We start from the raw sequence: 16,744 nt of genomic DNA, 5'->3' as shown, positions 1-16,744 counted from the left end.
GTTCAACTAAATGTACCCCTGTAAGGGCAAGCATTCCGGCTGTTACCGCCAGCATGCTGTAAGGGCTCTCACGGGCGCAGCATGCTGTAAGGGTTCCCACGGGGGCAGCATACTGTTACGGCACGTACCTTAGCAGAGATACTGCTCACTTGCGTGTCGTAAGAACAGCCCATATATATAAGTTAAGAGGAATGTTTAATATGTAACTAACATACTTTAACATATTGCAATTATTTATCAGTAAAGGTGCTTCTGATAAAGCATAAAGGAAAAGATACACAATAAATATTGAACGAAACAGATCAGTGAACTGTGAACAGTGCTACCACATTTGCATTGTAAAGTGATATGTCTGTAACATATATGGGATAAAAGAATAAGGGTCGGGTTACATTTAATACTGTGGCGTGGATAGGCCTGTAAACTGATTTGAAAGTCTCAACAATTGTGTCATGTTTCCTTTTCACATTGGAAGTTAAGGATGTTGTAAATTGGTGTATAATCGTTCGTATGAGTCGAAACCTATAGGGCAATAGAAATTCCAACTTTTCACTTTTCTTAATTAACCATATCTATTCTGTTTATTTATCATGTTTAAAGAAAACGTTTAAAGATAGAGTATACTCCTCCCTCAAAGGCCGGCAACTCACTCAATAAAATGGGCGTCCATTAGTTGCGACGTCTGCCCCTTCGGGCGTTTGCCCCCCTATCCTATAAAAACACTAAAATAATAACAATAATACATTTAAAGGTTTGCAGTTATCTCTTACAGTTCACTGATATGTTTATATTTATCATTATCATTTATATCAAAGCGTACAATACCCTACATCATTGTTAGTACAGTAGTTAAACAATCCTTAACCCTGAGTTCATGCATTTCCAAATCGTACCTTCGTTGTATTACGCATAGCAGGCTGATGACATCAATAAGATAGATTTATGAAATAACTGAGTTTTATAGGTGATGTCTAAGACGATGTATGTCTAAGATTGAAAATTGGAATTTAACTTCTAAGCAGCGTTGTCTTGGCTTCTGTTAATCTCGCATAATCTCGTTTTTAAATGAAGACTCTAGATTTGGGTCATGAATTATCTGTATTCTTTAGCTTAGAATATATTGTTCAAATTAGGGCTGGCGCAAGTGACCCATATTTTACAAAAAAATATTTGCAATTGTTAAATGGGCATTGTATAGATGGTCGTTTTTTGATACTGAAATTATGAAACTCGTAACTACTTATTATGTAATCAGGCTTATAAGTATGATAAGAGCTGTATTGTATTATCTTTCGTTTACAAAGTATTACGAGACCCAATAAATCTCTACACGTTGATATACGGGATAATAAATTGTGCGGTAGCCGCTGTCTGTTGTCAAGAACACTACCATAATATGAGTATAAATCCACTAGAAATGATACTTCCTCGTTTACGTATAACGACTTCTAATTAAAAACTTGAAGTTGTAATTAGGTGTTTTATAGCGCAGCGTGAAACCTTTTTTTGTCGTGACAGTTGACACAAAAGAAGATGATAGATGTTTCCGACGTCTTGTACAGCTTCCGTCTGTTGTTTCAAATGCTGCTGAAAAAGTGCATTTAAACCTTCTCGACTGTTCATCAATAAATAATTCTTACGCACAAACACTTGATTCACAAATGATTTTTATTATGAAAGTAAAAACCTATCGTAAAAATAGTAGTAATAGTACAGAATTAACATTTTTTCTATAAATATCAAAGAAACGCATTCGTTTCTTTGATATTTATATACTGCATTCAGTCTTAAAGGACATATAAATGCCACTGACTTGAACCAGTAATACATTATATACTTGGGCATCCATTTCGAAATGTCTTAACGAATGTTTAATGGAGATTTTTTATTTCACTTTATTACATAAAAAAATGTTTTTAAACAGTATTAACAAATAATTGTTAAATGTGTTTAAATACATATACGAGGTAAATATACATCCGAATCAGACTGATTTGACTGAAACGAATGTATTATTTGGTTGATGCAGTTTCATGTCCGGAACTTGTTACCTTCGATCGTATGTCAATTGTCAGCCGGTCACTAGCCATTGTGCATTACAATTTCGTCACGCGTCACGTACAATATCGTCATTCATTGCCCATATTTTTATAGGTATCAGCTTCTCACAAAGATTTTTAACTTGCAGTATGTAAACTGCAATATTGTGAAGAAGAAAATAAACTTTATTATTATTATTATTTTCTTGTCTGATATCGGTTCGTGTGTTATCTGTGAGGTCAATATTTTATTACATTGTTTATATTACGACTATCAAGGATTTTTTAAATATATTTGTTTATAGTTTAAAAGTTATTGAGACGATGTATACGATGAATTAATTTGCTTGCCAATGCTCGAGTCGGCGAGCGTGCATTTTTTGTCGTCATAGTGGCGGGGTCGCGAGTGCCGCGATTCTTTCTTTAGCCTCTAGCTACTAGCTAGTACCCAACTCGCTCTGGTGCGCCATACTCGCCTTTCGGTCGTGTTACGAGCATTCTTTAAATATCCTCACGTTGATACAAACGGCAGTGAACACAAAACGACAAAAACGTTGTTTATAAGCAAATCGGGCGTGCAAATCTCGATACAAAACATTATTTGAACACGCATCGTCCCGGACGTGGGTGTATGTTGTTTTTGTGATATTCGTGTGCGTTTTATATGAGGAAATCCGTTTAAATGCAGACTATGAAGTTGATAGAGATGGTGCGGCTCGGGCCAACATCGCCAGATAAGCCGCCCACGTACGACGCCGAAAAGGTGAGGCCAAAAGAAAGTGTTCAAAACTTTCTTATCGCACTATTGAAGCGATGTTACTTCGCTAATAACAGTTGCCAACGTTACGAATTCCTCGTATAGTAATTATTACTATCATTCGTTAAAAAGGAACTTTAAACAACCTTAAGCTTTGAATGTCATTCTGGTCTTCCGTGGTGTGGACAAAAATAATGTAACCTACTGCTTAATTAGCTTTAACAAAATTTTACCTACATTTCCTGTACGTAAGAATTAAGTGCAAATTGCAGTCACTGTGTGTAACTGGTTTAAGTTGTCGACGTAATTGCAAAATAATTGGTATATTATAATACCAGAATAACTTGTAACGATGGGGTCAATTTCGGTAATTAATGTTTTTGTACTACATATTAGAATGCTTAATGTGCATTATCACCGTATTGTCTCTAAAATATTGCACAGTATTTCATAGTATCACAGTGTTGGGTAAAAAAAATCTTGTCACATTGTATGTGTGATGTACGATGTATCGTTTCTTAAATTACTGTACTAAAGTAAAACTCTGCAATACAAGCACTTCTTAAGGCCGTATAAGTAATTCGTAAAAGACTGGCAAAGCACTAGCCGTCTGGCATTAAAAGTTCACTTAACATCAGATGTTCTTACACATGTATATTTTTAATGAATGAGAAAATCCAGAAATATTAACTTATTGCATTACTTCCGCAGAAATCTAGTTTCGAAGTGTCTTCAGGCATTGTCTTGATAATCCGTATTAATCGTGATGTATTGTGTTCAACAATTCTGAGAACAACTTCAAATAATTACAAGTCAAGTAAAGTCGCCTACATTACTGCGAGAACAATCGAAAATTCTCGAAAACGTAGGGCTCTACACATATAAATTTACTTTGCTATTTATCTTCTTCTTCTTCAAGTGCCTCTCCATTACTGGAGGTTGGCCGTCAGTTTCCTGAAACGCGTCTCGACCTGCGACAGATGTAGCAACTCTTCCGCATTTGCAATACCCGGTCCACTCCCTAACATTGCGAAGCCATGACTTCTTCCTTCGACCATCACGCCGTTTACCCTGGATTTTACCCATTATTATTAGTTGAAGGAGGTGGTAGCGGTCATGACGCAACACGTGGCCCAGGTACGCAAATTTCCGCTGCTTAATATTCTGCATAATTTTTTGACCATTCTAACTCGTTTCAGAACTATTTATCTTATCACTGAGTTATTTCGGGGTAACTGTAACAATAAACAAAATTTTGTATCGAATTGTTGCAACCTATGAAGCTTTAAGCTTATAAAGATAACATAAAATATTGTAGGATTACAGACTAAAGAAGCGGCTAATCCTTTTGTGATAAATGTGTTACACTAGTCGCGAATTATTTGCACCAGATAACAACTGATACCAACAAAGTGAATTGTCAGTCGCAGTTCTGCCATTGATCCTAGCTACTGAAGACATACTATACCAATATGTATTTGGTTTAAAGGTGTAATAGTTTTGTAGTTATTTTATAAAAGTGCTCCACTAGGAGTTAATCCAAAATGCTTGGAAAGTTAGCGAAAAAGCTCGCGGAAAAAGTAGAGAAGGCGGATTCGTTGATACTTAAAATAAAAATTAAGAAATCTAAAAAGCCAGCGATATGCTCCTCTAGCAGGAGAGGCACGTTGACATGTCTTCGTGAGGTGAGATTTATCTTTTTTTTTAATTGACCTCTATCATTTACCTTCTACTCTTCAATAGCCGAGATTTATATCGTACATAAAAAAATATTTAGATCTAAATAATGGTTTACAAGATGATGTAAGCATATGCTTAAGATTTTGTTGACTAACTTGGTCGAGGTTAAAACGACCACGCGACGCATACACCCGCGTCATCATTTCTTATACATATTTTTTGTAGTATTTTCATTAGCTGTGGTATTTTTATTTTCTTCGGTGTTCAGGGTGAGTAACTGGATGAATTGTTTAAATGTACATAGTATTATGGCACTATAAATAATGCGCACAATGTTTAATTATTCAGTCCTTATATGGACGTTGAATTTATTATTTCACTTGGCTGGTTGTTAGAGGAAATAGTTTGAAACACTTTAATATGAGCAGTAGTGTTCGGAATGTGCTCTCATTAGTGCATCTTGTCATTTTCATTCATACGAGTTTTTCACATTCATTAATAATATCATTTGGTAAATTATACATGTATCGTACAATTTCTTTATGGCATGACGCACAATGTTAGGCATGATTGGAAATTAATTTTTTAACATTTTGGAGCAACCAAAAGGTAAATATTGAGTTTCCTATGTAATCCAGAGGTCAGTCACCCTTATATAAGACAGAGTATTTAGATCAATCGAGTAACACCTGCTGTTTCATTTAAAATGTGAAGCGATAATGGACTTGCTTTTAATTAAAACTATATCAATTCGACACAAACCTTTTAAGACAATATTAAATGTTTCTAGTATAACGAAATATCCGGTACTATCCAAATTTAGACATTCCATGTTTCAATATGTAAATTGCCGGATTATTGCTAGGACTGGTTTGAACAGTCTTATTGGTTATTTCAATTCAATAATACGTTTATAGGTACTGTCGATGAGCGATGAGTTACGCCGGGCATTGTATTCGTCGAGCGCCTCTGTTGACATGGAGTTTTCGCCACCAGATCTCATCGGTACATCGGAGATATTCACCATGGAACACAGGTAAAAAATCAGACTATAATTTATTGATTTATTCACATTTCATTGCTAGAAAGAAACACAAATAACACAATATATATAAATTACAAGGGATGCCGTTATGTCAACTTCAAATCATTATTAAGAGTCGCTTAATTGCAGGTTAGTTATGTTTCACTTGTAGTTAAACACATAATATTTCTATACGTTTATTTGCAAACTGTATGCGCACGGCACGCTTTTAATGAAGCAAAAAGGTAGAATCTCTCTTTAATTGCAAGCTTTGAAATTTCACGTGGCGAATAACGGTAAACGAATAAGATTGTCGTGACTTTGCGCAAAGAAGGACTCCCTTACGTCAAAAACGGGTTTTGACATACAGGAGTCATGTACACACGGCTAATACATTACATAATTCAAAGTAAATAAAACTTGTCAAACTGACCATAGTGCAGGCCCTACTTGTTAAATTCTCAACAAAGCTAGTGAAGTTTGTTATAAGTTTGCTAATAAATAAAGGCTGTTGTGGGTAAATTAGAAATAGCCCGATAGATAACATTTGTTATTTATGTTCGTGAATCGTTGTACGTGCGCTGTTCTGGTCTATGGATTTTAAACTAAAACAAAACAAAGAGAATTTAAATTGTGAATTATTAATAAATAAAAGTATTAAGATAAAATGTTCTTAAACGATAGCAAAATGTTAAACAAAAACTGATTTTTTTCGCATCTTCAAGACACGTAATAAATTGTGTGTAATATAGGTTGGTATATTCTAGAATCGGACGTTTAGCGTCCTTCAATTCGTAAATATCGTAAACAATTATGAATTAATCCATCGCGCCTGCGTAGGTACGTGGAGCAGGTTTATGCGTCTTAGATGTCTGTATCTATTTATCTTATAATATTTATTTAATTTTACTATGTACTTAAGTATGTAGTTACAAGCTGATTTTCTAATTTAATTTTCTCTTTACCGCAAATACTTTCCCACTAAATCATGGAACTTTCTTTTTTATTAAATTACACAAATGTGTAGAGCCGAGGTACCATTCGTTATCAGTCCAACGCATCCTTTGCTTAAAGCTGCTGTTTATTATAAAATTATATTCGATAATATATTTATATATATATATATATATATTATTCATACTTTTCAGAGAGAAGCTATGCAGCGTCTTACCGGCGCGTGCGCAGGGATACATGTGGTCGCTGGCATTTAGTACCAGCCAACATGGGTTTTCACTTGCCTCCATGTACCGTAAAATGCAGAGAGTTGACAGCCCCGTGTTACTTGTCATTCAGGACACCGATAATAATGTAAGTTGAAGATTTTGTAAAGTATTTAGATAATTAACACGAAAACCATGACGGACTAATGATGGCAGATCCTTGCAACCTGCTTTTCGAAGTAAAAACTTTTTTTATTAAATTCTCTCTTTACTGAGACACCTTGGATACAGTCTCTTAAGGGAAGACATGTTCTGGTCTACTGTTTCACTTACCACTGTTTAGTACATAAGACTAACGCCAATGAAATGGTACTCACCTTTTCAATGTTCAAGAATTATATTTTTTAATTAAACGGCTGGTAATTTTACTAATTACTATGAATTCTTTTATAATTAATTTTTGTTTATCATGTAATTATTGTTTCTTTTTTGAATCGAACAATCCTTTTCGATGCCCAGGGTCTCGACTTTGGTTCAAGACAAATATATGATTCAAAACCCTGTCCCGTAAAACAAACCTAGAAATTTCTTTCACTATTCTCTATTTACAGCGAAGTTAAAACACGAATAATAATTAACAACACTTTCTTTAATGTTGTTCAATTACCGCGTTATATATTTTACACAGTAAATTATAATACACAAACGGTATTTTCTTTTTCGTGTATAAAATTTTCTTTATAATAAATCAAATATAAACACGTGTTGAATTGTAAAATCTTAATACAGAGAGTGAGTACAATTTATAATGTTAAATTCTTGTATACGAATAAATGCATAGATAAATACGAGATTAGACGCTTTTAATTATTACTCTCTAATTAGAGTTAATTAAATTTTTATGTAGGTATATACAGTATCAAAATTAACAAAACAATGTAGGTATAATTAAATATTTTTTAGTATTATTATCATGTTAATATATTCTATGTACTAAACCAGTCTAACATGCTTGTGTCACTCAACTCAGATGTAATTAGCTCAATAAAATGGTTGAACTTTCTGACCTACTGCTTAGACCATAACTATACAGTTAGATAATAAAATCAAAATGCCAACAGTAGACTTACAAGATCTGCATGATAATAATTATTGATAAGCGTTAAAACAATATTGTGTATAATGTTATGCAATAATTTAAAACACAAAATTAGCATAAAGAATTGTTGTAAGCTACTTAAACCCGACACATATAGGTACAACATAATATGCTAATATGTTGCCAATCGTAGAATTGCTTTTCGGATTTGATAGCCTGTTTTTGCAGGAACGGTCCATTCGTTAGGTTAGAATATAACATATTCTCCTGTAATTTTCGTCCTTAATAATACTTCGCAAATATCCATGAGGCCAAAAGATCAATGAATGATATAAATTCAATGTGACGAAAAAAACAAAACGGAAATATATAATATAAGTATATATTATATCGAGTAAGTTATTCGGAAGTACATATTCACGCGATAAAATCATTATCTACGCGTTAATTATAAAAAAAGACTAGTTTAGCTTGGTGCTATTACGTTGTAACTCTCAGAACGACTTAAACTTTTTTATGGGTGAAGTCGCAAGAGGTCAGATACAGACGCAAGATGTGTTTTTTGTGTTTAGCCAGGTTGTTGTGTGTTGTTGGTACAGCGTATTAAACTTATCAAAACTGGAAAGTAATATATTCTGCATTTTAACCGCTTTTACCACGGTGACTGTGTTCGAAGGAGTTGTTCGAATTAATACCTACAGCTGAGTTTCATCATCGAGGCAGAACATGAAATTCCTCTCGTATCACCTGGACGTCCGACAACTGAGAGTTTTTTATGCGAAAAAAATCTGAACGTTGAATTAATATAGAGATAGCTGAAACTGTTTCCAAATGCGGTCATGATACAATTAGGTATGTGATTCTTTCAGGTATTCGGAGCGTTGACATCATGCGCATTGCGTCCTTCAGAGCATTTCTACGGAACTGGGGAGTCTCTGCTGTTCTCTTTCCAACGAATCGATGAGCCACAAACTTCCGAGAAGGGAGACGACATCAAGGACAAAGATACTGATGTTAAAGAGAAGAAAGATGAGGGGAAAGAAGAAAAGGAAGGTGAGAACTAACGATAAATATGATTCCGACATCCCTGTTCATTTAAAAGCACGTTGGAGTTTCACATCTTTGTTGTCGACATCGCCGCTCGTTACGATTTGGTTCGGCGTTTCTTATAAAAACAGCAAAGAGTGAAATCCCTTCCATCTGCGCTAGACAGTATAATATCGGTTCACTTAATCGGCAGGTAAAAAGGCATCTTCTGGATAGGCGTGCCCTCATATAGGCCACATCTCACTTACTCATCTCGTTAGGCAACTGATGTTATACATGGCTATATTAAATTTATTTATCAGTAAATTCTCAACAGTCCATTTTATCTGCCATAAAAAACGATGATTTTCGATACTTGACAGTTGACGTTTCGTAAATCATCACATTGGTATATTGAAATCACTAAGTGGTTTAAACTTACTAAATATCACAGCGATCCTATCATATCGATCGTTTTTGGTCCGTCAGTTATAGTTTGTCTATGTCAGAGTGTTACTTTGTTTTAATTCGGTCAAGTCTGAATATTAATTCAAGAATTTAGAAACTAATTGCTACAAACACGTAAGTAAACTATCAAAATCATTTTGCCTAATTCATATTATAATTTGTTTACGGAAGGTTCTTTCGAAAGACAAGGCTCAATGGAATTTTTGAAAAGTGTTTCTAAATTTATTTTGAAATTGAGATTGGTTTTGACCCGCCGTAATGTATAAAATATGCAAATGAATAACGTCATTACCATTAATATTTATAAATGTCCCTTGTCTTGTGAGGTTTGAGATTTTTGACATGTTTAAAATTACCCGTCACAGGGAGACGGGCAGGATTGATTATTGTTTATTTTATGACTTGTCCATATTAATAGATTATAATTAAAAAATAAAACTGTTAGCGTCATTAAATATCCTATAAATATGAGATTTATTTTTTTATTTATGCATTTAATTAACATTCAATACCGTATTTATAATTAAGTTGTCTTTATAAATGTTTCTATTGGTACATTTTTTTTAATCAATAATTCAAATTGTTTCCTTATTAATCATTACTATATCAAAATGGATTGTATACACATTTAGCCTTTAGGTGACCTGACGAGACCATTCCAAAACATATCTTAAATAGCAATATTATTCCGTGATTACGTAATTTATTTTAAGATATGGTTAATTATTCTTGAATTAAATACCATTTATCCATTTTCTACGATTTATCATGAAGCATTGAGAAGTTATTTTGCCATAAATTGTAATAAGGATTTTTTTTTCTTATTGGATTAAAATTATTTTTTTAGAATCGCCCGCAGCATTCAAAACTAAATTCAAATATTGGGGTTGGACCGGAGACAATATGTACTTTATACGTGGGAGCAACGATAACATATCTATTGGCGCTGGAGAGTAAGTTTTTTAAGCATTTATTATTTTTAATCTTCAAATACATTATACAATCTGTGACATGCAAAATTATTCCTTATTATTAATAAGAATTGTAATATTAAGAAAATAAAGGAAAGTTATTCAAGTCATTGTTGCAAGTAAGATTCGTTGTCAGGATGAAGACTATTTTTTTAATTTTGAAAAGAATTATTTCTTATTTAATATTGTATCAATAAGTAAGGAGGTGAGATAGTTATGTCGATATTTTGAATTTAAAAGTTAATGATAATTGACATACATCGAAAGAAGTAAAGTTAATTTGCAAAGCCTTATGTATGTCTATTTTGCAGCGGCAAGTTCGGATTATGGTTGGACGGAGATCTTTACTTGGGCCGCACTCAGCGCTGTACGACTTACGGTAATGAGCCACTCAGTACACGCGAGGACTTCATCGTCAAAATCATGGAGTGTTGGACCTTCATCTGAGCGACCAAAGCAGCTTTACTATTGTCTTATGAAATTTGCTACGACAATTTGACACTTTTACAAGTCGACTTTTACTTGGCACCCGCGCCCCGCGTATCTCTAGTCAAAAGTACTGAACTCGACCAATGTTTTCGATTTACATTCGCGGAACGCGCCCGTGCGTCAATCCTAGTCAATTGTCATTCGTTTGTAAGGTTTTTGAGGCGATGGCACCCGAAAGGGACCGGCTGACTGTCAATTCAACGCGTTGTTATTACGTATCAACGTTATGTAGTAATATGTAGTGGGCCTCTCGGGAAAAGGTAGTAAACGCCTTTTCTCATTGGTCGTAGAAAAATTGTTTAGAAGCTGTGTCTCGGTGTTACCCCCAGTTAATTATATCGTTGTTTTGATGTTTGCATTGTTGTAGTACTGCATCTGGCAACACTGTGACTTGCCAACCGTGACTTGTGTACAGATTCATCTGTGACATAATCCTATCTGCCCTGACGAAGGCAATTACCATAGCTGTCTTGCTTAACACAGGATAGATAAGTCTATGTCGCTAATAAGCTACGTTGCGATCAGTATGAATAGGTTTAGTTTGCGTAGAGTGTTTGTTTTCATGTTGGTAATGTAGTCATAATTTTAAGTTAGCATAAATTTATGTTTACACTTCACTGTGATTTGATCGATATGGCATTTTATTGTATAATTAGAGTTGTTATATCATTATCTTTTTATTTAGTTTCATCGGTACTTTCGAATGTGTCATTACATTCATAAGTATTTAAATTACGTTAAACTTAAACTATTTTTATGATGTTATCTCTTGAGTACATGAGTAGTAAATATATTTAGACAAATATTATTATATTAGAAAGCTTTATGGATGTAATTGTTGTGCTTAGTAATTGTATCACTTCGCATGATGTTTACTCAGAATTTTGGGCTATAGCCAAATTAATTTTTCTGAAGTGTGACCCATTGTCGGTGACTATGGCGATGACATAAGTTGACATGCTGAGATCAAATTGTAATTTTTCATAAAAATTCTGCATGTGCACATCATTCACACAATATTATGTCTCTTAACTTAGCTAGTATGTTGCTATTAACAGCTGCATGTAACTGTTCAGTAGTTTGTGAAAATTGTGCAATATTTGTAGTAATAACCTTATGTGAACAGTGCAACAAGATGTCAACCATATTGACATCAATCTTGTTCATCAGCTTTTAGCAAAGTGTCAATTATTCGCATTTTAAGCCATAAACTTTGTGCTAGTAGCCAACTACTGAAGGATCCTAGTTTGTTTCATTATGGTCTAAAATAAGCTATGAGATTAATTAAAATATATTTTTATGAAGTAATAAATTGTTCATAGTAGCGTCAGATTGTTGAGCACATTTATTTGCTAGTGCATCTGTCCATGCAGTACTATTATATATTGTTATAATTATCATATTGACAGAACTACCTATGAATATATATCGGCATAATACATTGTTAAGAATTTTAGTTATAGTTACTATTGTTGAGTAGCAGTGAGATATGTACATTATTTATTTTAATTTCAAAATGCTGTAGCTGTATTATTTCAGGTGATCTATAAGTTGTTAATGTAAATCAAGCCATAATAATTGAGAAATATATTCTTTTGAAAACTTTTTATTCTTTAATTTGCAACAAAAACATTACATATAATTATCTATGTCTTCTTTGAAAACGGTCCCTATTATTCTGATTGTCACTTTGTTCGTAGTCATTGTATCCTCTTCTATAGCCTCTGTTAAATCCTTCATCTCTTCTTCCTTGGTACCCTCTGTCTCTATTATACCTATGTCTGTCATATGGTGAAAATCTTCCACCTGATCTATTGGAAATGTACCAATTTTCAATTATTGGAGGAATAGAGGGTTCTGCATTTAAAACTTTCATAAATTCTTCATCATTTTCTGTGTATCTATCTTTAAACTCTTCTTCACATGCGGCTAAGAAAGCCTTGTCTTCAACTGATAATTCAAATGTCATTTTAGTCATGTAACAATCCAATTATTATTGAGTTTAAAACTAAAATAACATAAAATGAGTTAAATTAACTGACACAATACTGAAAATATACATTGCATCATCAAATAATCAAAAAGTTATAAAAATAGATAAAGGAATGTTTTTAATTAATTTTATTTTGTCAACCACACTAAGTAGAAAAAATATAAGTTCAAAATAATTGTGATGCTCCTATTAAAACCAAGGTTAACTTAACTTACACTTCTGGCTAACCAGATTTGGTAATATAAGTGCATAAAATTGACCTCTCGCTTCATAAACTGAATTATTTGATCCTAGAGGATTATATTTTTCAAATAACCAGCCAACTAATACTCCACAGTCAGGACAGAGGCAGGGTCTCCATCGATATCCAGAAAACCACAATTCCTCGTCTTCTTCCCACTACAAATGTATTCATAAATAAATCTTTTGCTTTTAGCAACAACAACAAACCCTATGAGCTGTGTAATAAACATAAAGGCTTTTTGGTAGAAAGCTTTCTGAGTAGTTATAATAAATAACAATGATTTAACCAGGCTGGTTTAGAGTTTAAAATAGTAAAGATTTTTTATATAAAAACAAGACATCAAAATTAAGGCAATAGGTGAAACAGAGTTGTCATAATATTACAATTTTTAAAATACATACCTCACCCAAACTAATGCAATTTGAATGATTGGTAATTATAATGGGAAAACGGAAAATAACGTCCTTTGTTAAAATCTGTACTGTAACATTTTCACTACTGAACAATGTGTCATTAAAAGTCTTCAAAGATAATGAACTTTTTTTCTCTATAATAGCATTTGAATGTGCAATAGTATTCCCACAGGTCCGGCACAATATTACATCTGAAATAAAAGTATGAATTTATAATAATAACATTAAATAATGAGCCAAATATTTTTATTGAAAAATACCGTTTAATTGTAATGCACTCGTATTGATAGTAAAACTAAAAAAGCAAATTAAAATAAATATGGAAAACATCACAATATTTCACACAAGTGTCTGATGTGTTTATTATTGTATGCATCTTCGTTACTTACTTTTATCATAATATCAGTGATGTCGTGTACTTGTTTTATAGGATAATGAGAAAACGTACAATCGTGTTTATTATCTAAAGAAAAAAATGACGTCCGAGTTCTGAATTTCTAAAGGCATAGGATAGTCATATACGTGGTATAAAATATAAATTAATACTTAACCAGCAAATTTGATATTACAATATTTAAAGCAATAGTCACTGTCAAGTGTCAGTTGTCAAACCATATACAAATTTGATCCACAGTGAGACGAGAATCCACCGAGATTTACCTTAAGCAAAAATATTCTTAATTTCTTTTCATGAATTGAGTCTTAAAACCATGTGATTTCATAATGGCTATGTCTTCCAAACTCGTACGAGTAACTATTAAATGTTATTGAGAGTAAATTATGTTCTTAACTGTTTCATTTGGTCATTTTGAAACATACCTAAGACATTATAAACTTATGACATTTACATTTAAAAACCTCGCGAGTCGCGCGCATTTAGTATTTGTCAAAGTTGTTTACGATTAGGTTATATTTTTAGCAATTTTATACATCAAGATTTCATATATTTTATCGTTTATTCTTTTAAAAACTCTGACATAAGTAACTTAAACATGAAAGCAGCTATCGCGTTAGATGATTAAAATTGCAACCACCTAGATTTTCTGGATAGATGTCAAAAATAAAGCGAACTATTCAAATTAAGCGTATTTGCATAATGTTCACACAAAATGTATGAAGATGATAATATAACTTCTACTCCTAAACGTTGCGCGCTGAGTGAAGTCACTAATTCTTCAAATTATGTTTCTCCAACTGCGAACTTAAAACTACTAACTAATGTGGCTTTACAATACCCCACGCCGCCACCGAGTACAGTTCACCGGAAGGAAAAATCCCTGCAGATATTATGTGACAAGTGAGTAATTCATATTGTTTCTAAATTTTAGTGTTACAACATAAATTTGATGAGTATAATGAAACATATTTTTTACTTCAGATTTTTAGATCTTTTTCCACTTTATGGAAATGGTCCTGTAGAACTGCAACTAGATGGAACTGCCGCTCGTTTAGGTGTAGAAAAACGGCGCATGTATGACATTATTAATATATTGGAAGCTATGCAATGTGCAATACATAAAAGAAAGAATACTTATCTATGGCATGGAGCGTCAAGATTACATTCTTTTTTAAAGATGTTAAAAAAGCAGGGAGAAAATTTAAGACTGTCAGAAGTGCTTCGAGGAAAAGCTCCCAAGCCACCGGCTCCAAAACATAAGACTCTTGGTGTCTTAGCTCAAAGATTTCTCATGCTCTTCTTGGTAGAGCCACCTGTAAGTAGTTTATCTATAATGTGTGCCTATTTGTTTTTCACTAGTTCTTTACACTGAATCATATTTGTCTTGTTTTCAGAATAGACTGATTAATTTAGAAATGGCCGTAAGTGTTCTCATAGAGACAAATTCAAAAAATAAGTCTATTGTATCCCCTGAGCAAATGGATCGTCAACATAAGTCCAAAGTGAGGAGACTCTATGATATTGCAAATGTTCTTATTTCAATTGGTCTCATAGAAAAAGTTAATGGTAATTCAATATTGAAGAAGCCTGTCTTCAGATATGTTGGGGTTAAAATGAATAAACTTGAGAAGAACTTACTTACCCCATCTCCAATCACACCCATCACTGCCTTGCATGGTTCTCAGCAGCTTGCTCCATGTCATGTGTTTGCTGGTAAGTCCAAAAGAAAGTTGGAATTCACTACACCTACAACTAGTATTGAAAAGTTTGGTATAACAACACCTCCACACACCCCTTCCCATAAATGGGATGAAATTTTACTTGTTGCTGATATGGAATTAAGTAGAATCAATAACTCAGTAACTCTGTGACTAGTTATTAATTATTTATATTTAAGGGCTGTAATTTTTGACATTATGTATATTGATAGAAATAGACATGCCACATAAGCCTTTTGCATTTATAGATAGTAGCTAAAATCAAATTATATGAAATTTTTAATTTTGGTGGTTATTACCATATGCCATGAAATTAGATATAACAAAAAAAAATAGATTTTAGATAATAAAATTGTATGTTACAAATTTTTTTTATCCCAAGTACTTGCCAGTGCTAAAGGAGAAATTGATAGGTAGATTTTGAAACAGTCACCTGTACTCCTCATAAAAGTAAAAAGTTTAAAGGATTTGCAATTTATTGAAAATAAGAATGCAAATTTAATACAATGTATAAGAGAAGTTATTATGCTTAATTATATTGTTAATTTACTATAGAGAATATTATGTAAAACTTACTTTCACATAGATTGGTGTTCTAGTCTTCATTAATATGAATAAATCAATAATTCATGATTAATGTTATCTTGAACTTTTGCACTGTCTATATTTTTTTATAAATTAAAGATATTTAAATGTTGAAGTAAATGGGTAAGATAATATATTTATTGTAAAAATTGCAAATGTCTTCCCCAGAGTATATTTAAGCAATTCAGAATGCAATTGTTCTTATTTTAAAATTTTATCAAATTGTTATCTTAAAAAGATTTCTTTTTGTCACAACTAAATATTTTAATATTCATAACAGATACATACATTCAAATTGACTAGCATTGTAAGGGAACAACTAATAGTTTTCCTGTTTTTATTTACTTACATATGTTTCAATACAATACTATATAAATTGTTATATATTATTTATGTTAAAATTTAATAGTAGGTATGCATTTCTATCTGCCTTCGGATACATTACTGTTTTACTTATATTTGCAATTTAAATATTGCCTATTATAATATATAATAGAAATTGACTGAGAATCCTTAATAGACTAATGAACTGTTTGTATAATTAAATTCATTTAAAAGTTACTACATATTATAATGACATGTTATTTAAAAAGGAACAGGTATTTGTAAAGACCTTTATGATTGTATTGTTTGACAATTATAATACTGAAACATACACGACTTTTCTATGAAATAAATTGG

General features: G+C 32.5%; 3 protein-coding genes across 19 annotated transcripts in view; 2 read left to right on the top strand and 1 right to left on the bottom strand.

The window, feature by feature from the left end:
* The window catches only part of LOC111001176 (TLD domain-containing protein 2), an 89,079-nt gene extending 76,761 nt beyond the window's left edge, over window positions 1-12,318 (top strand). For 15 of the 17 annotated variants that reach the window (XM_022270940.2, XM_022270934.2, XM_022270932.2 and 12 more), the window contains 5 exons: window positions 5,394-5,512; window positions 6,649-6,808; window positions 8,629-8,812; window positions 10,101-10,206; window positions 10,536-12,318. In XM_022270940.2, the coding sequence (XP_022126632.2) occupies window positions 5,394-5,512; window positions 6,649-6,808; window positions 8,629-8,812; window positions 10,101-10,206; window positions 10,536-10,671 (705 nt within the window). In that variant the 3' untranslated portion in view covers window positions 10,672-12,318. Of the gene's footprint in view, window positions 1-2,429; window positions 2,803-4,085; window positions 4,482-5,393; window positions 5,513-6,648; window positions 6,809-8,628; window positions 8,813-10,100; window positions 10,207-10,535 lie in introns of those variants that run through there. The other 2 variants (XM_022270938.2, XM_022270937.2) reach the window with 2 other exon arrangements.
* Window positions 12,319-12,542: 224 nt separating this feature from the next.
* Window positions 12,543-13,742, bottom strand: LOC111001178. The gene is made up of 4 exons (XM_045630291.1): window positions 13,624-13,742; window positions 13,352-13,554; window positions 12,922-13,105; window positions 12,543-12,721 (listed from the first exon to the last, which is right to left on the bottom strand). Exons 1-4 carry the CDS (start codon window positions 13,691-13,693, stop codon window positions 12,684-12,686), a joined length of 495 nt encoding a protein of 164 aa, XP_045486247.1. The 5' UTR covers window positions 13,694-13,742; the 3' UTR covers window positions 12,543-12,683.
* A 218-nt stretch (window positions 13,743-13,960) lies between these two features.
* Window positions 13,961-16,718, top strand: LOC111001194 (transcription factor E2F7). Its single transcript, XM_022270965.2, has 3 exons — window positions 13,961-14,660; window positions 14,742-15,075; window positions 15,155-16,718. Exons 1-3 carry the CDS (start codon window positions 14,473-14,475, stop codon window positions 15,629-15,631), a joined length of 999 nt encoding a protein of 332 aa, XP_022126657.2. The 5' UTR covers window positions 13,961-14,472; the 3' UTR covers window positions 15,632-16,718.
* Window positions 16,719-16,744: the final 26 nt, after the last annotated feature.

The sequence above is a fragment of the Pieris rapae genome, chromosome 12 (genome assembly GCF_905147795.1).
Source record: "Pieris rapae chromosome 12, ilPieRapa1.1, whole genome shotgun sequence".
NCBI classification, from domain to species: domain Eukaryota; kingdom Metazoa; phylum Arthropoda; class Insecta; order Lepidoptera; family Pieridae; genus Pieris; species Pieris rapae.
The sequence above is the reverse complement of the archived record's forward strand: the minus strand, read 5'-3'. Positions and strand labels throughout refer to the sequence as shown.